This window comes from Dermacentor andersoni, chromosome 7, assembly GCF_023375885.2.
Source record: "Dermacentor andersoni chromosome 7, qqDerAnde1_hic_scaffold, whole genome shotgun sequence".
In the NCBI taxonomy this organism is placed as follows: Eukaryota; Metazoa; Arthropoda; class Arachnida; order Ixodida; family Ixodidae; genus Dermacentor; species Dermacentor andersoni.
In genome coordinates, this window is record NC_092820.1 from 151942270 (window position 1) to 151970161 (window position 27892).

At 41.9% G+C, this 27892-nt stretch overlaps 1 protein-coding gene across 1 annotated transcript in view; it reads left to right on the plus strand.

Annotated features, from left to right (window-relative positions):
- The window catches only part of Ranbp21 (exportin-5-like protein Ranbp21), a 42951-nt gene extending 16704 nt beyond the window's left edge, over positions 1-26247 (plus strand). Inside the window, exons 17-33 of the mRNA XM_050180735.3 lie at positions 940-1071; positions 2312-2418; positions 3243-3335; positions 3986-4085; positions 4942-5007; positions 5079-5197; positions 6147-6247; positions 7816-7909; positions 9901-10037; positions 11880-11977; positions 13293-13339; positions 14261-14352; positions 15689-15822; positions 17155-17259; positions 18557-18769; positions 20976-21074; positions 21987-26247. Of these exons, the coding sequence (XP_050036692.1) occupies positions 940-1071; positions 2312-2418; positions 3243-3335; positions 3986-4085; positions 4942-5007; positions 5079-5197; positions 6147-6247; positions 7816-7909; positions 9901-10037; positions 11880-11977; positions 13293-13339; positions 14261-14352; positions 15689-15822; positions 17155-17259; positions 18557-18769; positions 20976-21074; positions 21987-22130 (1881 nt within the window). The 3' untranslated portion in view covers positions 22131-26247. The remainder of the gene's footprint in view (positions 1-939; positions 1072-2311; positions 2419-3242; positions 3336-3985; positions 4086-4941; positions 5008-5078; positions 5198-6146; positions 6248-7815; positions 7910-9900; positions 10038-11879; positions 11978-13292; positions 13340-14260; positions 14353-15688; positions 15823-17154; positions 17260-18556; positions 18770-20975; positions 21075-21986) is intronic.
- Positions 26248-27892: the final 1645 nt, after the last annotated feature.

Here is a 27892-nt window from a genome sequence, read left to right on the forward strand (position 1 = left end):
TGTAAATCATGAAGTACAGGTTGTTAAGCTGTTACTATATACATTCAAACCTCGTTATAGTGAAATGGGATATCAGGAGACAATGGATGTAACGAAGTCCCCGTAGAGATTCATAGTGCGGTACATGCAATAATTGATATAATGATGTAATGGATATAACAAAGTAATTCTGGCTCCTCCAACTTTGTTATAACAAGCTTTATGAGCTTCATCAACCTCTTGCTCTAGATAGCATCGTCAGTGGTCTTTCCTTATTCCACTTTAAACATTTCACTACAGTTGCTTCGTATTGCTTGGTCGCACATGTAATTTGTTTGTGTAAGATAACTTGCAGCACAATTTTCCAGCATGTATGTTATTTAGGAGCTAACGTACATTTGTGCATACAACACAGCCCAAAAATTTGGACTGTACTTATGGCCTCAAGGCATTTTCATGGCAATATGACCCATATTTCATGAAGCCATACTCAAAAGCCCAATTCGCATGCAAATTAGTTTTGCATTTTTGCATTGCCATGAAGCAACCACTAAAGGCAATATTGTTATTCTCATGAAGCCACACTAAAAAAAATAATACTGGCATGTAAATTTTTTGCATTGAAGTGGAATCAGTGAAGTCACACCTGAAAGTAAAATTTTGGCACTAATGCGTTGCCTAAGTGCACGAGGTTTGAGTCTGTGAAGCCGCACCGCACTTCAACAGAGAGAATCAGATAAAGTGGCATAGACTGCACATGAAAAACAAAATTGCTTCTAGAGCTTTGCTCTACGGTGACAATAGCTCTGAGTTGCCTTTCTAAAGGTTTCAATGTTCCTTAATGTGGTTATTTGCATGGCTCCTGGGCGCATGTTTTACTGAACGATTTGGGCTATATGTAGGAGGCATGATACATGCGTGAAAAAACAGTGTATCTCACGCTGTGTGCCCTCCTTGCAGCTTTTCTCCTGTGCTGTCTTCACGTTGCCGAACCAGCCGGCAACGATCCAAAGCCGTGCCTTGCGCAACCTGAGACGCCATGCGTGCGCTGGACTGGTCAAGTTGTGCCACCTCTACCCGAAGCTCGTCATGGTAGTCTCACTTCAAAGCCTGACTTTCAATGTTTCAAGTTCATCCACTGTATGGTATGGTCCACCGTTAAAGGGAGCAGGTGGCTAGAATATTCTGCCGTCAATTATTGCAGAGATCTGGCATAAAGGCACACAGATTAAACTTATTGCAATAGCAAATACAGTAGAACCTCGTTTATACGATTCCGTATTGTACGATTTCCCGTCACCAACGTTTGCGATCGAGAACGCAAAAGATGACCCAATACGCTTCTTTTTACCAGTTAATACGTTATCGGAAAACATGATTTTTCAGCACTCATGTTTAGTATATCACCAAACTGCAATCATATGATACCTTTTTCAGCTGCTAAATTCCATGTAAACAAGAAACGGTGCGAGGCACGCATGATCGAGAACAGTAGATCCCTGCAGCAGCAGCTTCCCCGCAGTACTCGTCTGCCTGTGTCACATGAAAATGCCTCCACGCACTCGGTTTCCGATTCCTGTACCAGCAAATCTCCTCACAGGTTGTCTCACGTCACCATTCACAGCTATCGCCGCCAACCCATTGTGATGAGCATCTTCACCTATCTGTTTCACAACGCATTTGTTGTAGTGACATTGGAAGCGTACTGCACACTTTTAATAGGCGATGGCCGAAATGTGCTGTCGTTCACTGCTACAAGCGGTGCAAAGTGAGCATCAAATAAGATAACTCCCTCATGACAAACTGGACAATGGTTATGTCAAACTCGGGGCGACCACTGCCAGGTAAGGAGTCGCGTCGTGCGGTGGTTCAAGAGACACACTTTTGCGGTGGAAGTGTTGCTCCAGTATTATGCCAACACTGAGGAAAGCGAACTGGAGCAATTCTACACAATCTTGCACATCAGAAGCGCCATTCTTAGTGATGTTGAGGAATGTTTTAAGGCACAGGTAAAAATTGCTGCCTACTACACATAGCATTGTTTTCAATGAATGGATTCCTTCTTGGTTTCCTTTCTCAAGTGGAGGTAACAGATCCACGTATGACGAGCACATCGCAAAATATTGTTCACGCTCATTATAGGCAAGTATGGGCATGTAAGATTACCCAATATATTGAACTACTTTTAGCGCCTAAGCCTGTACGTTAGATTGGGTTCAACTGTAAAGCTTTTGTTCACCCAGAATCTGTTGTGTTGTTTGCTGTATAGTTGTGGTGCCTTACGCTCTGCTATTCTTAACCTGAACTTCTTGTTGACGCCTTGATTCTGCAGCCCTGCTTTGACCAAATCTACTCTTCGGTGAAGAGGATACAAACACAGGACAAACTGATCACGCAGCTCGAAGCGTGCACTCTCATTGAAGCACTGCTTGTTTTGAGGTAACGAATCACTGCCCCTTTAACTATGTACATTAATTCTTTTTTCTTGTTACTGTGGTGGCTCTAGAGTGATATTCTCGCTTTCTAAACACTTCTGCAATCAGACACTTGTTAGTCGCTGTATAGTACTTCTACGCTCGCACTGTGCACTTGGCTAGGACCATTTTCTCGAGCTGTTGTCTTTTCCAAACCAGTGCAACCTCATTGAGACATCATTCAGGGGTCTGTAAGGCAAAGAACAATGGCTGGTAAAGTGTGACAGACAGGAAGTTAGGTACCTACGTCTTTTGCACTGGGACCAACAGATGTGACACAGCAGCCAAGAACATACAAAAACTGGAAGGTTATCTTTGGGTTTCTGGTATACCTTTAGTCTGGTGTGACTTGATGTCCACGTTCTTCCAGGTCCTTCTTGGTGGAAAATACATAGCTGCGAGAGCGAAGCACTTCCTGCCAAGTGCACAGAATAGTTTCTAATAATAAACAGTGACGAGGATTCGACCCTTTGCTCACTCGCTGACCCGGGAATGACACAGGTCTACTCCAGTTTGGTTATGAACCAAAATCTTTCATCATTCCCTTAGCAGCATCCTGCTCATGTAATCACCCTGATTACTCAGTTGGTGCAGTCGATGCTGAGGACAGAATATAATCAATAAAAAATACAAATTTCTTCAATGGTCCTCTTCGAGCTCCATTTTCCCTATTTATTGTAGCTTGTGGATTTTCGATAAATGCAGTGTCGCATTTTGGTTTGCTCTAGGTACAGTTGATGTAGTAGTACGATTGGCACCCACGTTTCAATGGCACGTTTTTCTTTGCAGCAATGAATTTAACGATTACGAGCGGCAATGCAAGTTCATCGTTGAGGTTGTTTCGCCTGCCACAGCCATATTGGCGAGAGATGAAATGAAAGTGTAAGTCTTTTCATGCAACACCCCCTACCTTGTTCTTTTCTCATCTCATTATCTCTGTCGTCCCACTGTGCTTGAACGAACCAAAGGCTTTCATTGAATGAATCTTATGCAGAAAGGGGTCTTCTTTCTTTCTGCTTTCGACTACTTCTAAACACCATGCAGACCGTCTGCACTAGGGTAGCTCTTGAAATAAAGGCGAACCGGACTTCCAGTATTAGCAAGAACATCGAGGTACACTTATATGTCCATTGAACGTAATAAGTATGTAGGCTTGGTGTTGGTAACGACAGGGGGTGGTTACGTTAAATAGCCAAAGGAGCTTGGCTGGTGACTCACCGCATGGTGTTTGTGATGAATATGATCATATATGAAATGACACACACGGAGCAGTGCCACAATGATACATCGTACTCAGTCTCTAAAAGCTGACAACCTGTATCTAGTAGAGATGGTGCCACACAGGAAGATTCAAAGCGCATTTGTAACAAGAAACACACAGGGGGCACTTTATCCCAGAGTCGAAATGCGTCTTGTAGCTCGTGTGATCCATGGCGTATGTTTAATGCAGACGTCTGGGTGTTCCTACTGATAACACACTGCATAGAAAGTTCATGGCAGTTGAGTAAGCTCATGAGTGTCCTCCTCCTCAGGGTGGCATCATCACCTGAAGCGTTCATGTCTTTTGTTGGTCTCACCGAAGCACCAGTGGAGGCTACGGCCGAGGACAGCAGTGGGTACAACCGCTCCCAGGTTAGCACTTAGAATTCATAGATATCTCAAGTACAATAAATTTTATTCCTGAGTGTCAAACATGAATGAGCATTTGATCCCAAAGGAAGGCGACGCAGAAGAAAAAAAAATTGATGTTTTGGGACCACTCCCTCCTTGTCCACAAGATTAGGATCTTGCCTTATCTAGCAATTGAGTGTATGAATGCACAAAGATGTATGTATGCAGAATCTGGTCATGCCTCTTGCATCCATTCATACATACATTCATACATTCACTTTTTGTTGAAGTTATCTCATTTACTTTTTTTCTTTTGTTTGTCCAACGCTGATATTCTGTGCTCTATTAGCATTTCTTAAATGTGTATTTTGAGAATTCTGTTTATTTTCTGCTGTTCACTGTTACATTAAGTTTATATATTTCTGTTTAATTGCCTTTTCATTTATGTTATTTTTTTACTTCTCTATTGCTGCATTTACAGACCTTAAGTCTGTTATTTTATCTTCATATTACCGACTTGTATGGGTTTGTTTTGTGTACTTATAGTATTTATATTCATTGTTTTATATACTTGTTTTGTACCTTTGTCATTTTTCTGTAAATGGTTCTTTCCTCATGCAAAGCCTCAATTTTGGGGTACTTGAGGTGTTGTGAATAAATTAGTAAGAAAATAGGTCCCACTATAATGCTACTAGGTGAGCTAGTAGGTACCTCATTTATAGCACAGGACACAGAACAAGACAATTTAAGCCCTGTGCCCTGTAGTATTTGTGTTGCGTGTTAGTGTCGTTAGCTCCCAAAGCTCCTAAAGCAAGCCTTCACATGCACATCTGTTACATGTCCCACTGTGCTATGTCATCATCATGACACCTTTCAGCTGCTGCACTGTGTGAACATCTTCATGGCTGTCATCAAGCGGTGCCGGTGTCCCGACGACGTTGAGGTAAGCATGTCGCTCTAGGTCTCAGCATTGCCTGTTTCATAAACATGGTCTTTTCATTTCTCTTTTCATAGGTGGCCAAGAAAGGGGGCTTCTACTGCGAAGGCAGTGAGGCTTATCATTCTGCATATTTCCGGAATCCAGCAACACCTTACGTAGTGTCACTACTGCCAATCATGGCTCACTTACTAAGGTGAGATTTATTTTGCTTGTAGGATACTCCTTGTCTGCGTATTCGTTAGACATGCCGACACTCGAGATGGTAAAGAAAGCATTGTTGAAAGTATGGGAGAAAGAACACTGAACAGGGAAAGGGGCAGATGTGACGAAGTGCTTTGTAGTGTCTCTGTTTTCCCATTCACTTTCTTTCTTGCTTCATTCAAGGTTACTAGACTTACCCAATTGTTGGAACCGATTAATGAAGCTAGCTTGTTACAGTCCCTTCTGTACAACCCTGCACAAGCTTCACCACTCTGAAATTTGGACTTTTTGCATTCCCCTTGTTCATCAGCATGTCTGAAAGGCACTAAGCAAAAGAGGGTAATGAGATGTGCATTGAATCTCTAATTGTTTCTAAAGGTCCATGATCCTGTGCATCTTCTTTGTACTTTATGTATAAAAGTGTAGGAAAAGTTTGTGTAAGTCTGTTTTACTATGAGAAGTTGACTGCAGCAGATTTTTCAGTGTACAATCGTAGGTAGTACCTGAGGAGCTGCGATCAGCCAGAGAAGTGGCAAGAAAGATGAGAGCAAGGGGGGAGGGAAGGGGCCAAGTCATGCTAGCCGTGGCACTTCCTCTCCTAAGAAAGACAGCAAAGTAATTTTCAGCTCCACCAATGGAAACATTTCACACTCACTTTTAAAATTTATAAAAAATTGTCAAAAGCATAATAGGCAGCTTCTCATGAAATGTTCACATCACATGTAATGAAGCAACTTGTTATCTTCTTGTGCCATTGCCTCTCATCAGCGGTGAAATTAGCAAGGCGCCCTTTTTTATTTTTTTAATTTTGTCGTGGCCCTCTGCATGCACTGTCCAACATATAAGAACGATGTTATCAAGTGTAACCTGTTCCATTAGAACCGGTTGTCAGCACATATTGCATCTCGTACCTAAGTACAAGGTGATCTTGAAATTTCCAGGACTTACAACCAGTTATGGAGTCCAGAAGCACGTGCCAGAGTGCATCCGGCATTCACACCAGCCCTCGACATACACGACAGTGAGAAGAATTGCATCCTAGGTGAGCATGAAGTTGACTGAAGCAGCAGTTTGGTCCAGTTGGTCTACCTCAGTGTGATATCTTAAGTGTGAAGCTTAGCATAGTTTCTGCCTTTGTGCGAAACCCTTAGTGTGGTGTTTAGCATAGTTCCTGGCTTAGTGTGAAACCCTTGTGTGACTTTTAGCATAGTTGGTAGCACTATGAGTCAGTTGCTGACTCACTGTAAACTGGTGATGGGGGCACCATACTGTGCGTGGCTGGACTGACCCTCATCCGGGCTACGCACGACGCATTGAAGACGTCACTTGAAACGATCTGCAGTAGACTTCCGTTAATTCGACTATGGTTAATTCGATCCTGACCGAAGCTCTCGGCTGGCACCCATGCATTTCTGTAGGCCCAAACATTCATTATTTCGATCCTAAATTAGGCATTCGCCAAATAATTCGAACTTCACCAGTCAGCATGCATGTGCCTAACCCCTACGGTGACCCCAGTAGCAGCCCCTTTAATGGCAGCATTTGTCACGGCGGAGATTGGGGACAATGGTTGATCACCCATTGCCTCTGGTCAATAGTGCCTATTTCTGGCCTGCCCTAAGAAGATTTTCAAGCAACAACCATAACTCACAATGTCTGATTACGATATCTACCTGATTCTAAAGCACGCCTTTTTTAACTACTTATTTATTTGTTTGTTTATTTGTTTAATTATTTCAGAAATATTGGGCTGTGAACTGCTTGTGCAGTGCAGTCGGACTCAAAACCAAATTGCCTTTGCAGCGTTTGTATGCTTTACCACATCAAAAGGGTGTGCTGCAGCAAATTGATCTTAAAATCCATTTGGCAAAGTTGACTTTAAGAAACTGGCCTCCGTGGTGTAACACGTATTAGACTCTTGCCCGTTTTCCTTGCTGAAAAATTCGGTGCACATTAGATTTCTACTTTGTTTAGGAGCTTCAATGTCATTTCTACATTACTTTTCTACGTTGAACGCAGAGAAAGCAGGCGCATGTTTGATTTGGGGGTTTGTTAGAGTCGGGCAAATACTGCCAAGTGATGAAAGGAAAACATTGAAATCCACCTTAACTGTTACACAAAGCTACAAAAAAGACCCATACGGGTTTCTCAGAAAGAAAGCCTCGCAGTTGAAGAAAAATTCATCCTGGTCCGGGATTCGAACATGGGACCAACGCCTTTGCCAGGCGGTCGCTCTGCCATCTGAGCTAACCACGAGGGCAGCAAATCACAGAGCCGTGTGTTCTGCCATTTCTTTTCTGAATCTTGTTTAACCCACCAGATAACTCGTTCAATCTCATCGGTCCTGTCAGGATTGAGTTGACGGATGGCGATTGCATTATCTTTCTTTGTCTACGTTCAACATATGGCACTCATAATCTTTACCATATAAATAATTTGCAAGTAATGTACAATGTAAGTGATTTCAGAAAAACAATGAAACAACATTCAATAGATGTGCTTTATGTCCTTGAATCAGCCTGTGTTGCTAGGCATTCTCAGAACTGTACCTCCAAGCAGAATAGAATTCCCTGTCCTGAAGGTTGTGTTGCGCGCGATCGTGTGTTTCAGGTGTTCGAGCCGATGGCGATTCATCAGACACCTCGGGTTCAAAGCAGCCTGTCGACCGTGCAAAGAGCTTCATGTTCAACTTTCAAGACTATTGGTACGACACCTGTAATGGAGGCAGAAATCATACGCACTTTCGTTTTAGAATCTTAGGTAGCATTGGTTTAGCACATAGCGCTTTTGGCTGCACAAGCTAGCACGGCTGTGGTTCCTACAGCCATGTGTTTTGTTGTTTGTGGAGCCATAGGCCAAGGGCCGTATTATGTGAGGGTTTCTTTTCCTCCAATTCTTTACTCAATTTTGCATGCAACATCAACGAAGGCTAGCTAAGACTCTCTAGCAACGAAGGCTAGAGAGAATTGTCTCACTGGTCGAATTCGCGACCGAAATTCATGACCGAAAGAAATATGTATGCATCACGTGATTCGATCGAACAGTGCTGCATACTTTTATGTTGCAAAACATGCGTAGTTGTTACATAATGGACATCGCCTATCTGAACCCATTTACCACTGAACGAGCAGAGTTAAATTATTTCTCTGATCAGTGGCCACGGTTCACCACTTGCATTTGGCACACCAGCAGCACGAAAGTGCCAAAATAATACATGAGTTTATGTATCTTTTACATTCATAAGTTGTAGTTATAACATGTGAGGTAGTAATTCCGTAGAAAGCATCATAGGTTCAAAGCAGCTGCATTCGGAATTGCGTAAGGTGAAACTTCTGTGGCCGCAGTACTTTCATAGTTATGTATGAAGTTGGGTATATTAACTTCAAATCGCCTGTTTCACCAAGTGGCTAATACAGGCGATAACGAAGGTGTGCTGTCATGCTAGCCGAGGATGAAAGACAGAAAGCAATGTCGGATATAATTGTTACACATTATCGCCTCAGGTCACACATTTTTGGAAAGATATCAAATTGATTTGCTTTGCAATGAAGTTATTCAAGTTTATCGTTGTGATCTACAGAGTTTGTGTGCTTACTTAAATATGTCATGAAAGTAGCTGTGAGATGCCAAATTGCGTTTTTGTGTAGTTAGTGTGTCTGTTTTCCCTTTTTTTTTTTAATGTAAGTTTTGAATTTAGTGTGAAGAAAAGTGCAAAATGATGTGTTCTCTTTGATGTCTATAACACATTTTACTTTTTCTTGTGGATGGGCCAAATTTTCACCATAAATGTTTTGTGCGAGCTTTCAGAAAGGGCCCTGCCTGCATATATTGATGGATAACACTGTAATACGTACATTGCAACATTAAGAGGAAGGTTTACCCGGAGCTTCTATCTAAACACATGGGAAGTGAGAAATCGTTTTGCTAGGCATCAACTGTACAAATTTGGTGATGATTGTTGTGCTTAAAAGGAAAAAAAGTTAGATACTACTGACTGTGGAGTTGATTCTTTATTTAGGCCGTCCAAATTTATTTATCATTAAAATTTACTAAAATTATAAAACTGAAGCATTAAACTTAAAACTTTGTAGCTCAGAAAAAAGAAGAAATGATACCACAATGTTGTAAAATGCACTTATTAAGACATCTAAAATAGTATGGACAAAATGGATGTACGAAACATTGCTCTTGCGTATATGCGTATACCACCAATTTCTAAACAGGAGTGTTTCAGAACCTTCCCAAACTCTTTAACATTTGCATGCAAGCTGTACCGAACTGCAATAGTATTTGTTCCTGGTGCAGATATGTAGGGTTCTTAAGCTTCTGGTTTCAGTGTTTCTTTAGATTACAGATTTTTGCAGTTGTTCATAAAAACTATGAGCCACTATATCAAAATTCTGCTTCTTACAGTCAGTAGAATTGAGCTTCCTCTCTTAATTGCAACAAGTTTCACTCAAACGGGTTTAATGGTTGTCGAATGAGAGCATTTTCTGCATTTCACATGGGAAAAATAGGGAAATCGGAGGAAGCCCCGAGGTAAGGCCTCCTCTTAATTAAGGAGACACAATGTGTGATCCTTATGTCGCTCAAGTTGAAGTGTCATACGGGCATTGGAAACCTTGGGTGTTCATGCCACAAACCGAGTTCTTTTTTTTCTTTCCTCTCGCTTCATTTCTGTGGGAAACCTCACAGTTTGCAGATCCTGGGCAACGCGGGACAGTCACTGGGCCCGGAGTACTACCAGACTCCGGGTTTATCCGAAATGCTTGTCAATGGAGTGCTAGCAGGTCTCGACCAGCTTCCCGACTACAGGCTGCGACCCATTCTGCATATCCTTACCTCTGTGGCTACGTTGTCATGTTTTATGTCCTCCAGTTACAGGCCTTACGCTCACTATAGTTGCTGGTACGATTTAAGCTGAATTCACATGATGCACCGAATTATGCGTATAAGCAATGATGACTCGGTTTTGCCGAATAATTCCTCGCACAATGACGTCTACAATGATGCTAGCGGCGTGGTTTGTGGCAGCACAGCCATGTCGTGCCTGGCAACAGGCAGTCAGTGAACTGGTTTGTTGTTTGAACCCAGCTTAAGAAAAAGAATGGACAGCTGGGCTTGAAAATACAGCCCGAAAACAGGACTAGGAGGAAAGGAGAGAAAATGGGATGAGAGAAAGCTCCCATTCCACTAGTTTTTGTGCACCACCTTATTTTATATATCAGCTGCTTTGTCTTTAGCTTGAACACATCTTTTTTATGTATGTATATATATATAACTTGTGAAATATGTGCTGTTCTACATTTTAATGTTATCACCATCATAAATTGCACTGTCCAGGTAGCTCATCAAAGAAGTTCACAATTAATTTTTTTTAATTATTCACTTTAGCATGCACAGTAATATTACAAAAGTGAAGCCAAGCACTAATGAAGGGATGGGTGCTTAGCAGAAATCCTAAGACAACCAGAATTTTCGAGGTACAGTAAAAGCTTGTTATAACAAAGTTGAAGGTAGAGGCAGAATTACTTTGTTCTATTCATTGCTTTGTTATATCCATTACTGCATGCACCATAATATCGATCTATGGGGATAGCAAGGGGAACTTCACTTACTTTGTTATATCCCTTATTTTGTTATACCTAGTTTTGTTATTACAAGGTTTTACTGTATCTGTTCCCAAATGTGTGCTTGCATAGCGTGCTAGCACACAAAAGTGGGCTATCATAGCAGTTACAATCCTCCTGAACTGCTACAGGGATCGGGATGTGAAACACAGATACGATGTATGTGTTACAGTTCATATTGCCACAAAGGCATGTTGCCACCAGTGCACATACAGGGTCACTTAAAGTAAAGGCCACTTCCAGTTAGTGACTGGCTTGGAGCATGCATCTAACGCAGGATACTACAGAGGGGCTTTTGGGAAATTGTCAACTAAAACTTTAGTGTATCACACAGCACATTTTAAGGATGAGTATCTCAAAAGTCGTGCTAATTTTAGGATTTCTACGAAGCAGACGTGATTTCACTACTGCTCAGATTCAATATTGTTATTTCAACATAGGTCCTAAAGTGAATAATTGAAAAGATTAATAATGAAACTTTGTTGATCAGGTAAATGAACATTATGGATGGCATGCAAGGGATTTCCGCTTCTCCAGGTTATCGGCCTGAACAAATTAAATTGCATGTGCATGCTTTATGGAATTTTTGAAAATCTGCTTGAACTAAAAAGAAGCACACAGCATACTGCCGGACCTAGAAAAAAAATTTTTTTTTTCAGAAACTGATGACAGTCAAAATGCACAAACACATGGGATAGGTATCAAGTACAAATAAACGACAACACTTTTTTTTATTGTGTTCTTATGCAGGAATTGAACTTTCAAAGAAGGTTCACATGGAGCACAACAGCACACAGAACACTTGACATTGCGAAATGCGAAAACACCCGTGTACTTAGATTTAGGTGCCCGTCAAAGAACCCCAGCTGGTCGAAATTTCCGGAGTCTCCCACTACGGCGTGCCTCATAATCAGAAAGTGGTTTTGGCACGTAAAACCCCATAATTTTTAACACTTGACGATGGGCCGAATGTTTGAAATGAGGTTATGTTCAGGGCCTAAGCCAGCTGCTGAGGTGGATTTTCTTCCTTAACTGTTGATGCACGCGTCTTCCTAAGGCCCTTTGTGCAGCACTGTCCAGCCGAGCTTCAGCCCGCAGTTGTGTTGCCCCTGCTCAAGCCCGTGCTTCCCTTTGTGTTTCAGGTTGGTCCAGTGTTGCCTTTTATTTCTTCGGGCATTGAAGAGAGGCTGAATTTATCTGAGACAATTTACATTTGCTTCTGTCATTGCCAGTGAGGCCTACCAACAACAGCAGAAAAGTCTGCTCCTAAACATCTTGAGTTACAGGGACAGACAGCCCCTCAGAACTTGAATCAAGATAATCCCGCTGAAGGGAAGATTGCCTATTGTATTGGTTAAAACGAGCCACGTTTTTCTCATCATACGGGGATTTATATTTGTAATTATTCACTAAAAGTCACGACAAATGGTCTTTGGCGCCCCACGTGGAAAAGTAATGAAGATGCATAAGAGGTCTATCATGTGATCTTCTATTAGTCTGCGCGGTTCCTGGTGTTTTTATGAGTGTTGAAATGCAGTACAATATTTAACGATTATAACTTTTTATAACTTACAATGTGCAGATAGGCCTTTGTTTGCAGTGAGCAGAGAAGTGGCGCTGCCTTCGCCTTCTTTTTCGATGAGTTTGCTTAACTCATCTATCGACAGAATAACAATAGCAGGGGCCAGCCAGCCATTACGTAAGTGTTTACTTAAGGGAAAGCGCGGTACAAATATAAGAGATGTCTGTATAACAATGCAAACTTATTGTACCAGCTTTTTATCTTCAAATGTGGTTGAAAAGGTCAAAATGTAGGTGGTTAACCGCAGTTTCACTCACTCCTTTGAAAGCAGAATGATAGGCGGCTTTCACAATTTGTGAGGTGGGCTACCGATATTGCTCTCACTTCTCAGCGTTGCTGGAGGAGGGACTCTTACTTTTTTTAGAGGGTGCTCAGATCGAAACATTCTGTTTACGAAATGTCCACACGCTTTTGGAAGTAACTGCTGCAGGTGTAAACACTACTTAGGGTGAGCTTTGCATTTTGCCACAAAAGACTAGGCCCTTAAAAATCAGTTGTCAGTCCCTTTAATGGCTTTATAATAGCGTTACGTAGACCTCTGTTGATAAAAGATCATTAGCAAGGCCTTCAAGTGAAGCCTGAGCTGCATTTAATCAGTCCCAAAAATGGTGGATCCCAGTGGGTCGTACAGTCCATCTGCTCACATTCCGCTTCTGTAATATATTGGTTTGGGCATTACTAGGTGTGTGCATGTTCTCATTATGTATAAGCCGTAATTCTGTTTCACACTGTAGCTTATTCAAGTTCAGAAATTCTAACGAAAATCTCTGCTTCCTGGGAACTCATACTAAAGAATGTAGACCTGTTTGTAGTAGGCATTATACTCAGTATCAGATGAAATGGTTTTGTCTTTGTCACTTTTGGCTGTCTTGCAGAAACTCAATGCAAAGTGGGAGAAGTTCAGGCTCAAATATGGAAATAGGTAAGAATTTCGTCTGTTTTACTTTACCAAACTATATGTCGCTCTTTTCTGTGCTCATAGCTATAGACACTGTGAATGCACCTTTCAATTTAGTGGAACTGCGTTTATTTTCATACAAAAGATTGCTAACTTAGGTTTTCTGTTCCTCCCTCCTTCTTATGTAATGCCCCAGTTGAGGCTCTTTAAAAGTTAAATAAATGATGATTATGCTGGTGACAAAACTTGCAAATATTGCTAAAAGCTGACTGATTTTATGTAATTGAAGGTGTTCTAGAAAATATTGGAAGATTGAGACAAATTCAGATGGCAAGCAGTTTAATAATGTTTATTCAAAAGGTATTTTCTAAACTTTTCTTTGCTTGATTAGTGAACCCTTTGGTTCTTGGGAGGAAATGTCAGTAGAAACACGAGTTTTCACTGCTTCTTTAAATGTGCAAAAGAAATCAAACTTGAGTGTTTTCTTTAGTGTTGAAGTGTTGCGAACGAAAACATCAAAGTTGTTGTACAAGGGGAGTCACTGGAGCCAGCGTTTCTATAAGGAAGCTTTTCTTTGTCAACGCCCTTGTCAAAACATCAGCTCCAACGACTTCCTTTGTTCAGTTACTTTTGGTCACTTCAAGCCTCCATCTTCCTGTGGACTTGTGTCTTGTATGAAGGAAGACAGTCAGTTGTAGCTGGTTTACAATTTTCCACGTGTAGTACAAGAACTGTGATATGGCAGCCACATCTGGTAACATGGTGACAGTCATCACCACTGGTTAACAAAGAGTCAAAGCGGTCATAAGGAAACATATCTGGTCCATGTGTGAACCTGTAATTCTTTGGTGAAAGCCTTAATGCATTTCCTATAGCTTCCTGAGAGCATGTGCTCTTGTTAATTTTTCTCGTCATTTTTTGTGTATGTGTGTGCATACGCATCAGTGTGGACTATGAGACAGAAATGACTGAGGAACAAGAACTGTTGGACGACCAGCTGAACCGTCTGCTATCACGTGAATACCTTGACGTTTTGGGTGAGTGGAGGCAATCTTACATGCGTGTGTCCATAAAGCGTGCTTGTATCGGCCGGGCAAGGCGCTACGAGGCAGGGGATGTATGGGGCAGTCACTTGGAACAAGTTTAGAAGCAACACCTAAATTGTTAATTGTTATCACGAAGCTGAGCCATGTGCAGGAGCTGTTTGTGTTACTCCCAAATTACTTCTGATGTAATGTGCATTTGGGCAGCGCAGTCAGCTGGGATGTCGAGGATCCGTTTGTCTTGCAAGAGACTGGACAGAAGACATGGAGTAACCGATAAAAAGCCCATACTAGTGGCCTTGAAAAACTGAATTTCTAATTTTTTCCATAAGTTGGCTATCTAGAGACTTCTAGTTTCTAGATAGCTAGTTAGGACTATCTAGCTACCGTTTTGGTTGTTGCGAAATGGTATGTTTCCTATGAATATTTGGGAGCCCACTTAGGCCAGTACTCTTATTTGCCAGTTTTACAGCAACAGCTGTTATAGACTTTCTAACTGTATTGCTAGCATCATGGCTGTTCTAGTAGTAGTAGTAGTAGTAGTAGTAGTAGTAGTAGTAGTAGTAGTAGTAGTAGTAGTAGTAGTAGTAGTAGTAGTAGTAGTAGCAGTAGCTATAGTAGTAGTGCCCCTTCAGCAATCAATTTTTACATTACAATTTCAATAACAGTTATTTAAATGCCTGTATTGCATTGTTTTTTCATACTACTAACTCAACTCTCCTATGCAAAATGCAACTGCTGTGTGAAGATAGCGGCTGCTTAGGCAGAGCTGTGCAAATGGGGACATGAAAGACGTTCACAGAGTGTGTCAAGGAGCAATGTGATAGAGTGGAGGAAAAAGTACTCACTGTCGATATACAAAGAGATGCAGGAACATATAGTTCTTGCAGAAACTCGTACAAGGCTTTTGTAGATAACACCACTAGAATGTGCATGTGGACAGTGTCGTGGTGCCTTCAGTGGCGCCACGACACTGTCATTGAAATTAACGTAAAATTGACATGTGGATAGCCACGTATCAGAATTCATGTTGACAGCTCATCTTGCTAGATCTAGCCAGTGATAGATGAATGGTGAATTAGTGAATAGCAAAAGCTGCCAAGTTTTGGCTATTAGAGTAGGCTAAAGGTATGAGTGTTAGTGATAGATTAGTTGCCAGTTAGGGAATAGCCAAAGCTGGCAAGCTTTAGCTATTCAGGTCAACTGGTTCATGACTAGCCAAAGCTAGCAAGCTTTAGCTAATAGGAAGCCAGCTGCTTGGCTCTTGTTTCATGTGAAAGGGGCTGCAAATTTTCACTGTATGTTCATGCCGAAATCCTGACTTCTGCAGCAGCCGTGCTGTTGACCAAGCGAGGACAGCAAGATGCCAGCCTTGACAGCATGGTCGAGGACCAGGAAGGAAAACAGGTGGAATCAAGCGCCGCAACAATCTCTGCATTTGGAGCTACGATTCTCAAGACAGAGGTGCGGCTTCCTTTGATTTGCCCGCTTGACCGGGGCTCCTATTCGTATAGCTTCATTTACGCGAGTGCCATCAGCGACTCGTCATTGCCGCAGTGCTTGTGCCATCATCACATTGATCACTATTATGATATGAGGCACCCAAGCGGCAGCCTTATCTATCTGTGCCTGTCATTAACCGTTTTCCCGTCAACATGGGTCATTGGGATGCCCGTGGTCCAGTGGGTAAAGCATCCATATGGCAATTCATATAAGCATTTCATATGGATTTCATGTGAACTCCTTGTAGCTTTCTTTTCTTAAAGTGTGGAAAACATGTTGTTGAACTCAAACCAAACAATAACTTGTGTGGTTCGAAGAGCTTCTGCATTTGTGTTTTTGCCTTTTTGTATATATAGTTCTCGTTTCACAAGTTCAAAGCATACTTTTCCTTCTTGTTTGTTTTCATAATTTGGTGTCTGAAATAGTGCGTTTGAAAACCTGTACACAGTCAAACTTCAGTCTTAGAAACTCGGCTTTAAAATTTTTCTAAATAAATAAACCCAGTTTCACTTGGACAGAACGATTCAAATACTCACCTTTGGTTCTGGCTATCGAAGAGTGAAATTCACTTCCTTCTAGTATTGCGGCTATCGCTGAAACATCCTCATTTCAAACACCTCTTTGGTCATGCTTAGAAAATTCCAATGTAAAATGATGTGCGTCGTTCTTTCTTTTTTTTTTTTAGCGTGTGCGTATCGGCCGTATCGTTCCGTGAAATGTTAGATGCCATGTTTTGCAATTTCTGAAGATGCGATTTTTGTTTTGTCTTGTGGGATTTGCTACATGTGCAATTTTCCAGTTCCTGTTCCTAGCCATTTTTTTTCCTGATTAACTTGTACCTGGCTTCTTAACTTGTTTATTTCTGTCTTAAGCCGTTTATAACCTGTGTTGTATATTTATACGTTTTCTTTGATGAATCCCCCCCTATGTAATGCCCGCATTGGGCCTTTAGGGTATCGAAATAAATAGAAATAAATAATAAAAATGAATCCATCTGCACCCTCATGCCCCAGTGAGCTTGACAACTACTACCTGTTGCCTGCTGACCGTTTTGCAGTAACACGGCAGGAGTGACCACAGTGTGAGAAACTTGCCATGGTTAATGAAGTTGTTGCCAAACACATGACGAGAGGCTTGAAAGGAAAAGAAACGCATGTGCATGTCATTTCTTTCAAGTTGCTTGTCTTGTGCTTGGCGCTGGGAGTTGAAATGAATAGTTTATCATGAAATCAGCCTGTTTAGCCATGTAAGAAGTCTTGAATTGTGTTTTTCTTTCTCTCTCGCCACTTGCAGGAGCTGTGCTCACCCATTGTGATGGCCGTGTTCAACGCCTTGCACTGGTCCGACACAGCTGCATCCTTCAAGGCCTTGCAGCTGAGCATGCCCTTGCTTAAAGTTGTGAGTGCTGGTTGCTCACTGTCCTTTCTGCTTATGACTTCAAGGCACCAGAGACAGAGCTGCAGAATTGGTTACTTAAGCCATGTCATTTTTTCTCTCGGAGAACCTTTGTGATGAACATAAACACAATTGCTTTTCCAGTTTTTCAATATGAATGCGTGCATGTATGCATGCACGTGCATGCTCGCACACATACTTTTTCTTTTTCACTCTTTCCAGATTTTGATCTCATTGCCAATTACACAAATGCCAACTCTCCGGGATTTTTGGTAAATTTTACAAATTTGAGCTAATTCTACGATTTTACGACTGTTGCGTCATGTTCTGCAACAAATAATTTCTTTTCAAAAAAAAAAAAAAAAACTCTTAGAGGCATTGATAGATAAGGTGACACAAGATTGCAGAAAAAGAAAATGCATGCAAAACAGGAATTATGTTTTATTGGCACTGCTTTCTTAAATATATTCCGGGGATTTATGTGTCAATACAACAAACTTATTATGAGGCACGCAGTAGTGGAGAACTCCAGAATAATTTTGACCACCTGGGGTTCTTTAATGTGCACCCAATGCAAGGCTCGTGGGTGCTCTTGCATTTCGTCCTGATCGAAATGCGGCCACTGCGGCCGGGATTTGATCCTGCAACCTTGTGCTTAGCATTGTAAAAGACGTAGCAACCTTGGCCACCTTGGAGCAGTGCTATGTGTTGTATGCTAGTGGGGTACTTGGTTTGAGGAAGTTTGTTCAGTATAGTTCCTGAAGCTGGTGAAATCGGCAACAGTGAGATGGCTGAAAAAGTCACTGCATTCTAAAGACAGTGTGTTGGTTGTGAGTCGCTGGTTTTTTGAGTTGCTGGTGTTCTGAGCTTGTAGCTGCTTGCCTGCTGCATCTGAAGTTAAATCAGTAATAAAGTGCAAACGTATACCAGTAGTGGTATGCGCTCAGAGCAAAGATTTTAAGGATGCTACAATGCTGCCATACCTCAACCCCCTTCCTCTCGCTTGCAAGGCTTTTACGAATCTTAACTCTCACAGGTTTGCAGGTATAGATTTAACAATCTGCCACTATCCTTATTGCTTTCTTTCTTTCCTTAATTTCTTATTTGTTTCTCTTGCTATATTCATGCTTTCTTTCTTACCATGCATCTCTATCGCATTTCACTTTCATGTGTCCTGCTGGAGATAATCTGTTGCACACATATGTTCAGATGCACGGCAAAAGCCACAGCAGTACTTGGCATGGCCGTGCTATGCCCTGCCACCCTACTGCTAAGCTGGCCCCGTGCCCTTCCCTCGCAGATGTTTGAGCACGGATTTGTCCGAGACGAAGGCAGTGCGGCGTACCTGCTCCGGTGTGTGCTGATGGGGCTGCAGGTGCTGGGTGAGCACGACATCAACCAGACACTACTGGTGTCCCTCGGGCTGGCCCTTTACCAGGCCGCGCGGCCTCTCTTTCCCGGACTCTGTACCACTTTGCTCCAGATCCCGGGATGCACTCCGGAGGCCCTGGAGGTAAGACAACGGCCACATGTTTATTAGCCACCCTTTGGTAACCCCTACTAAAAAGCAGAATTTGTCAAAAAAAAAAAAAAAAAGTTGGGTCTAATATCTGCTAGGGGTGTGCAAATACCAAACAGTAGATTTCGAATCCAATGTCGAGTCAATTCAAGAAAGAAAAAGCGAATATCGAATCGAACATGGAATATCAGGAAATATTCCACAAAATTTCATGCTTACAAACTTTGGGCATAATATGTTGCAAAATATGTTGCTGCTCATGCTTGGGAATCTTGTAGCATTGCGTAACGATAATGTAGCAAGCTATCAGTAACTTAGGCACATGGAAGTCAAGATATATATCGTACGGTCTCTTCTTGTAGAAAGGAACGTCAAACTAGTGCTCCAGCACTGATTACAGTTCAGTTCTAGTAAATGAAGGCTTGGAAAAAATTTTTTTATCAGTAGAATGTTTGGTTGATTAGAAGCAAGTGCCATTTTTCCTCTGGAACTAATGAACTAATCAGATTCTGTTGTGCTGAATATGTACGAGGTTCTCAATTTAATAGTGGACCTGAGTTTTGTGGCAATGCTTTATTTATTGCATAGATGGTTTTTCTTTCGATTTGTTCTCTAAACTATAGAAGCCCTATTATTTACGGCAGGTGGGTTACCTAGGCCAGTGTGCTCTACTGACCAAAGGACCACACATAACGTTACTCAATCACCGCACCGCGTGTAGCCGGTGCTGACAGTATAGAGCAGGCACCATCTGCGCCATTTCGTTGTCAGGTTTGGCATGATTTGCCACCCGTCAAAAATTCTGAAATCTCGACAGTTGCAGTTAATTCGCACTAGGCAACCCGCCCTCCTTCATCCGCCGTCGGCGCACCAGTCACATGACACTTTCACACCCGCGGTTTAAATCCAAAACTAGTCTTGTAGCTACAAAAAGAGATCGATGTGCATCTATAAATGGCGTCGAGAACAAGAGGTGGTTCGTAAAGATGGCGGCTGTGAGCAACTTCATTGCCATCTTATGCACTCGCTTTCCTTTGTCAACTCCTGGAGTGTCACTTGGCTGCAAACTTTACCATAACTTAAGTCGCCAACGCCTCACGAATTAGCGCTGTTAGGCCTAATGGCCTAGGTAATGTGGTGTGATGAAAATTTGCCACTGGCCAATGAGATAACAGGCTGCATGCCATCATGGAACACTTGCCACAAATATGTTCGTATGAGTGACTCATCAGTGATCGGTCCCGAGATCATCTGTACGGGTTGGATTGACGGCAGCGTACGGCGGATAATCGGCCCAATATTCATACATGCTTTAGCATTTAAAAAAATATGTGCTGCCTTTGTTGCCATTCCCTCTGCCCACATCGCATTATCATTTTGATCGGTCCTGTTGGCCCGGATAAACCTTGTGATTATAGAAGGGGCCCTGGCTGACATGATGTTCTGCGAATTGCAGCGTTCAGGAGCTGCGGGTGCGATCCCCGCGTCAGGGCAACGTTGGGGAGCACCTGCAGTGACAAAATCCACTACTGTTTCAGCCGGGGCTGCCCATCTGCGGCACGCTCAATGCTCGTTTTGCACCAAAAGCAAAGTGAAACTCTTGCTTGGGCGGCATTAAGCACGAGAGGTTCCGTGGCGCACGCAATATCTCACTGTGTGGGTCTCTGCACCGAATATGTTAACTATTCGAAAAATCCAATAGTGGATATTCAATTTGAATTATTAAAACATTCACTATTCAATTTGATTTAGTGATGTTCAAGTATTCGCATACCCCTAGTGTCAACTTAATATTGTCTACACCTTTGTGCAGACACATGCGCTGTGGCTCATTCTTGGTTTCACGTCTTCAGTTTTCTTGTTTTCTGACGGCACAGCGGAGTGATAAGCAATGTTTTCGGTGTTTTGAGGATGCACACTTCTTCATTTTCTTTTCTTGGGTGTTTTTGTGACGACGGTTAAAAGAAGTGCTTTTTTTGGGAATAAACTATGGCTTGAAGTTATCACATAGCCTGTCTTTTTGTCTTGTGTCAGAGTCTTCTTTGCGCTATTATGAAGGCAAACATAAAATTATTGGTTGGCAAAAACGTGTGCTAACGGGTTCTTCCGCTTGCAGTAAACAGAAACTGTAACCTCTGCTGTCCACAGCAATGACACGACCAAGCACTGATATCCACAAACTCTCAAAATTGATGTGCAGGCTTTTGAGTCTAAGCTCCAGCCCCCAGGCGACGGGAAAGCCCTGCCCGAGAAGAAGAAGAAGGACCTCTTCAAAAGGCTAATCTCGCCTATCATAGGGGTGAGTTGGCAAGTTCTCTGCTACCACTTTGTAGCGGCTCATCGAAGGCGACAAGTTGTTGGTAGTTAGTAATTTCTATAAGTCATTTCATCAACTCTACTGGTGTGTCGGCAAATTCATGCAGTGTTGCCAGTCTGGAGAGGCAAGCCCTCAGGTTTCTAGATTATGTTAAATTTCTCTTACTTCATCTTGAAACCAGGAGGCATTACTTTAGGAGGACATATATGGTTGTTAACATAAGCATGGCTGAAAACATGCATGAGTGAAAACAGAGTGAAAACATGACATTACATTTTGCATGGCCTGGCACATTACATGCAGCAATACCATAGCAGTTCAGTAGTATGCAGTATGACATTACTCATGTAGAAACTTGTTGACAAGGAGGTCAATGTACAGGATGTTTCAGAAAATGTGTTTGAAATTACTTAGGTATAGGGAAGATTAGATAATTGAGAGATTTCCTAAGGATGGCTTTTACCACAATGTCATGCATATTCATATGACTCAAGGTGCTGTTAGAAGTAATTTTAGGAATTAGACTAGTTCACATATGAGCCAGAAGATTACTTCTCAATTTCAAGCACATGTTCTGGAACACCTTGCAGAAGACAAACTTATTCAAAACTGCATAAGATGATAGTACTTTAAGTTCCAAGCGCTGCTATGTCATCAGTGTAAAAATATTTTTTTCATAATTTTGTTTCAGTTAGTATTTCTTCTGAAGATCTATTTGCACGTTGCTCTCTTGTCTTGCCTTCTTTATCTATTTGGCTTCCTTCTCTCTCTCTATCTTTTCTACCTTAAGTTCTTATTGCAATGGGGATGAACTAACACAGCCTGTGTAAGTGAGTCATACAAAATATTAAGACATTTCTTCTCTTTCTTTCTCTCCTGTCTTCCATCATGTAGAAGAGCATTGGTCAACAGTTCAAGGCAGCCATCCAGATTATGAACCTGCCTCCAATGTTCCGGCCTCAGAAGATGGCTGTAGAAGAAGACGATGCCGTGGCCAATGCCGGCCTGCCCACCCTCTTTGGCCAGGAGCAGGCATAAATGCCCACTTTCTGTCATCTGCTTGCGACATTCCTCGCCTTAGGCCATCGCATTTCTCTACTTACGGGACAAAGCATGGGGTTTCATCATGAACCGTGAAACCTTCAGAGTGTGGAACTTCTGCATGCGCCGACTGATCTGGGATGCTATTATTTTGCCGCGGAGTTTTATAGAGAGATCAGTCATTGGAACATTAGCGCTACAGTTGTTCGATGACCATGGAAGCAATGAACAGTGCAGGCTCTAGAATGGCATTTGTTGACTCGCGTACTGCGATATAGCTGATGAATTCGTCTGGTTCTGTGAGATTTATTTCGTCTGCTCATTTCAGTTCCCCTTTTTCTTGTTTATCGGTGTTGCCACAGGATTGGCCATGAATTTGCACATAATCTTACACATGCTTTAATTTGACAGTCTTTCACACAACAGTTCTATAAAAAAGCGTTAGCGCTGCCATTTGTGGACAATGCTATTATTTAATGAGCAGACGACAGTTTACAAAAAAAAACTCACAAACTTGCAAGCTTTTGACCGCTAAAAGTGTGCCCGACATTTCTGGGGAATAGATATTGCTTTGTATGTTCTCTATAGAACATATGTTAGTAACATATAGCAGTGGCTTTCTTGTAAAAAAAAAAAGGCATTTCAGCAGCCAGAAAGAGCAATATCGCTCACCAAGGAGTCAGCCAAGCCAAGCCAATGCTCGTTACTTCTCATCATTTCCATGCTTGTTGAAAACAGGCTGAAGTAACCCACACAAATGTCCGTGCCGCATTTTTCTATCTAGGGCAGTACTCTGTGGGGTTAAAGAATTTGTGCCATCACATCTTGAATGTCACACGCAACGTGTGATCGCTGGGAAATGTCGTTCTACTGAGGTTTCTGGATGGTTTAGATGTTCTCTTAAGGTGCTGACAGTAGTCATTAGGGCAAGAGTTTAGACGTGCAGTGGCGGTGATAACTCGTCACAGATGACCATTCCTCATCTTGAAAGGAATTTTGAATGGCCGACTTCACCTTACTTTGTGTGGCAGCTCAGTAGCTTTGAACCAGTCACATTGTCACGAAGCAGATGTGAAAGTTGCCTGCAGAGAAATGGTAGCTTTGTACAGAAAGATTACAATGGAGGGAATGCATTGAAGGTTGATCACAGGGCAAAGGGTCTGTGTCAACATGTTTTGCATGTCACATTGCAGAATTTAGTTGTTGTTAAACACGGCTGCAGGGATATCTCTGGAATATTAGCACAGAGTTCGTTTTTTGTTTTGTGAAGGAATTCCATTGGAATCTTATTTAATCAGTCCATATGTTTACAGCTAGGCTTTGGTGTGCTGGGCCAGTTCACGACATAACCAAAGGATAGTCGTGAATGAAATGAATGCATCAAGGGTTGTTTGCGTTCAAGACATGCACTCAATTTCACCTGTACCACGGTTCTTTCGAAGTGGTTATGAAACCACACCTCATGTTTTCTTAGCACCACTATGTTCGTGCCATGATGAATATTAAGTTAAAATGCCTTGTTATAATAATTCACTTGTATAAGATTATCCACGTTGTTACACTGAACTTATTTGCATATTCAATGCACATTTCTCGAACTGACGTGAAATGCTGCTTTTGTAATTTTTTTGTCTGATGCACGAGTTTTGTTTATTTTGTCTGCAGAGCATGTAGACGGGGCTGTGATGATCACTGAGTTACCAGTTAGGCCACCTCGTAACGCAGTCTTTTTAATTGTGTGAAGTATTTGAGTTACTGGCAATTGGAGTCACAGTGTCTCTAGTGAAGGTTTCTTTAGCATGCAAACAGAGCAGCTCATGTACCAAATTTTGTGATGGCTACGACGACATTTCTAAGCGAACTTGATAAGAAAGTTATTTTCATAACATTTGGTACACGAATTGCTCCATTCACAGTCAAAGAAAGCTATTCAGTGAATCTGCGTCTGGTCATACTGAAGAAGTGTTTATACGAAATATATTAAAACAAAGATAAGGTGTCAAGCTAACTTAGTGCCCAGAATTTGTTACAGCCTTAATTTCCTCTAGTGCACTTGCTGCAGCAGCCACTGTACATCATCGTCAGATGGTGTTTGTCTTCGAGGGTCACATATTGAAGCTGAGCTGTTGGGGTGTTGCCAGAACACTAAAATTGCTTGTCAATGAATGACGTGCCAAGCCAAAGCTCTTGACCTCTATTCTAACTTGAATTTTGCAGGGATCACACTTCAAGAAAGTGATGGTTCTTGAGCCAATCTGGCTGGCAACTTATGGAAAAGAGCCGCTTTTCATTTTCCTTCTCTTTGTTATTTCAAACCAAACATGGGAATTACTGAATAGGTGGCAGGCATTCCGTTTTAAATTTAAAGTTTATTAGCATATGCAATATACAGAGGTCAAACATCATATGGTTTCCCGAGTAGGCCATAAAGGGAAGATTGTGAGAGCACCTTCAATCATAATTAGGTAAAATTTAAATGCAGCATTCATTGTGTGATCGGAACTTCAAAAGTGTTGCAGGGTGAGTTGTGTCACCACTTCTTTAGGTGTCTCGTGCACAACGTTGGGTTTAAGTTTCAGCTGCGTAACATGCCGTCATCGAGCTTACTCCACTGGTTGGTGCTTTGGCAGCTTTAAGTGCTCCATTGAGTTGTCTTAATTGTGTTTGTGTGTGCACCCAAAGCAACAGTACTTTTGAAATGTGCCCTTAATGAAGTACCTTGAAAATATGTCCTTAACGCATGCGCATCAAGCTAGTTGTGAAAGTTCTCAGGCCAGTTTTTTATCCTGCATGACATTTGTCAAGCGATTAAAGTCTTTGCAGGATCTATACAATTATCCACAAAACTTTCTGGGCCACACGAGGAAGAGACTGAGGAGACATTGTTTCATTTGTGAAAAGACGAAGGAATGATGTCAGAAGGTTGGCAACTTTGGCATGCAGCCTTGGAGTATGCACTAGGATGGTAATGAACACAGATGCAAAAATAAAAGATCAGCACAAGTGACCACAGATGAGCAAGACGGTGGCATGCAGTGTTGTAGTTTACGAACATAGCCATAACTTAACTGGCAAATGTCATTCCTACTCTTAGTTATCATTCAGTGGGCAGTTGTTCCTTGGGAAGAATTATCTGCTTTATCTTACATTGAGTCGTGTTCATTCTGAAAGCAATAGATGAGGCTTGGAACAATTTTTTTTATTGCTGCAGGAAATAATGCCATACCAAACTACTATAAGAAAAAAAAGTGATAAAAATAAGTCGGCATGTTTGCTATTGCCATGTTTCTGAACTGCAGGGCTGCATGTCACTTCATCGTTCCATAGTTACCTGTCCTAATAACTTCACTGTGTTTGTTTCCACAGCACTCAATTTCTGAACTCACACTTAGACTGCAAAGAAATTATTTCTTATTGGCTCCCTTAACAGAGACATTATTTTAATTTTGTTAACATTTTTATTTTACTTTTTGTCATCGTTTTAAGAGTATGTGTGAGGTTGAGGCACATCAATTATGAGGTGATAATCCATTGGGCACATCGTTTTGATGTATTCTGAAGTTGTGTTAACTTTTCATAGACAAGTATGTATACCCATCCAGTCGGGCAAAATTTTTTGTTTGCAGTTGTTTATGTTGCATTGTAAATTCCTTCCTAGATATTACCAGTTCTTTATTCATGTTAAGCATTGTTCAAGTGTTTACAGATGTTCTTACTATGTATCATCTGCAATAGAAGCATATTTTTGTACATTCTTGCTTTTTTTACATAAACCATCGTCATGTGTGACATTAGGAGAACCTGTAAAAGTGAACGCTTTTGGTGGATATGCTTTAGTCCTGTGGGGAGAACATGCAGTGTGATAATAATAGAGCTGCGGGCGAGTTTGTTGTTGCTGAATTGTGTGACTGTCGTTTGCACGTGCCGTGTAGTTTCTCCCACCCTGTTCATAATCGTGTCTAAATGTGTGTGCAAGTGTTGGCCTTTTTTTTTTTTTCAATTTGAGGAGCTGTGTCGCTGCAGTACGTTTCTGCATCTTCATCATTGCAGCTGCGGAACAGCAGTCTGTTAATACAGCCATGTGTGCTTGCAATAAAGCATCTGAAGTCAATAATTTTCCATGTTTAAGATTTTAATCGTTTTGGTTTTTCGCAAGTCAACTTGCGCAGCTTTGTATGAAGTACCTTGAGTGTGCAGTTCCAGCAGTCCATGGATTGCAAAAATTTCTGCATAGTTGTGCTCCCCTTATGCACGTTAATCACCTATTAGTGTAATTGCAATTATACAAGGTGATAGACAATAAAGCCAAGGAAAGTAGGGGGGAAGGTAATTAATTGTTGTTTAATTGAAATGTAGACCTAGTCAGTTGAAGGGAAATGAAAGTGAAAGGAAAAATAACTTGCCACTGGTGGGGACCGAATGCACATCCTCCACATTGTGCTTGCATGGCTTAACCAATCAAGCTAACGTGCCGTCATCCCTGCGGTCCACTTTCTGACCTCAGAACAAGCTGGTGCAGGAACTTCAAGCTAGCGTCACCACTTTTGCTTTTGCAGCTTTTCTGCCTTATCTAGCCTCCTCTCGGGGTAAGAGTGGTCTTTTAAATGCTAAGCATTTCTTACGCCTAGCCGGAGTCGAGGTCATGGCAAGGTAATGCTCAAGGACGCAGCAATTTTGTCTTCGAAAAAGTGTGGGCCGTCTATCCTGGAGATAGCGCAGCTCGAAAGCCTTTGCTCCGGGCCACGCATGCGGTCGCTCGCCACTAGAGGAAGCGGTAATGGCTATGGTGGCTATCTCGGGGTTATGAAAGCTCAGACGCGTGCTACCCTAGCTGCGTAGGAAGTAGGGCCATTGTTAGGCCAGCATTGAGCTGTGATGGCCCTACATCGGGCGACGTTGGTGCAGCATTGCCATTACAGTGCTACTTGGGTCGGTGCCGATAGAAGCAGACATACTCGAGAAGTCTCCCTTATTCTTGGGCGCACTAGGCGGCCACACACGATGAAGTATTGCACTCCGCGAGAGAAACTCCTTATGATCCTCGCGAGGTATTTCACCATGGACCTCTCGAACCTGGTCAACTAGTGATTTTGCCCCGTTACACAGGGCAAGTGTTTGGCGTCACCCTGACACCCGATTAGATCAAGCAGGCCAGGTGCCAGTTTGGCGCCACCCCGTTTCAGGGGGATGCCAAATGCCAAAAAATACTCATCATCATCACTTAATTTATTGGAGGGCTTATAACAACTACTGTCAGTTCTGAGCGCCTCTCTTGTTATCTGACATGGTGGACCGGTACAAAAAGCCTGCATGTTTATCAAACGCGCATATTCAAAAATAGTGGATGATGCAGAAAGTCGAGAACTTATTTTGACTACTTAGATTAGAATTAGATTACTTGGACGTTGATTACGTGGTGTCAAGGGACAATGGCAGCGACAAAGAGGTTATGTTGCCTGAGCAACAATAATCATTCTAATTAAAATCATTGTGTCCAAATTTTGGTTTGAATTCTCAAATTATAAAAAAAAAAAGTTAACATGTCCAGCTACGTATTGCCAATAAATACCATTTGAATTCAATGCCTGTTAATGTGTTAAACAGAAATGGAATGTGTTGCAGTTCGGAAAAAACACCCGCCACCCAAAGTTTCCATGTCCCTTCAATAAAATCTGTTGAAGTCAAAATAGTATGGTTTTAAAATCTGGTGTACAGGCGAGCATGTATGCTGCACTTGCGAGTTCCCTTCTCAAGTAGCA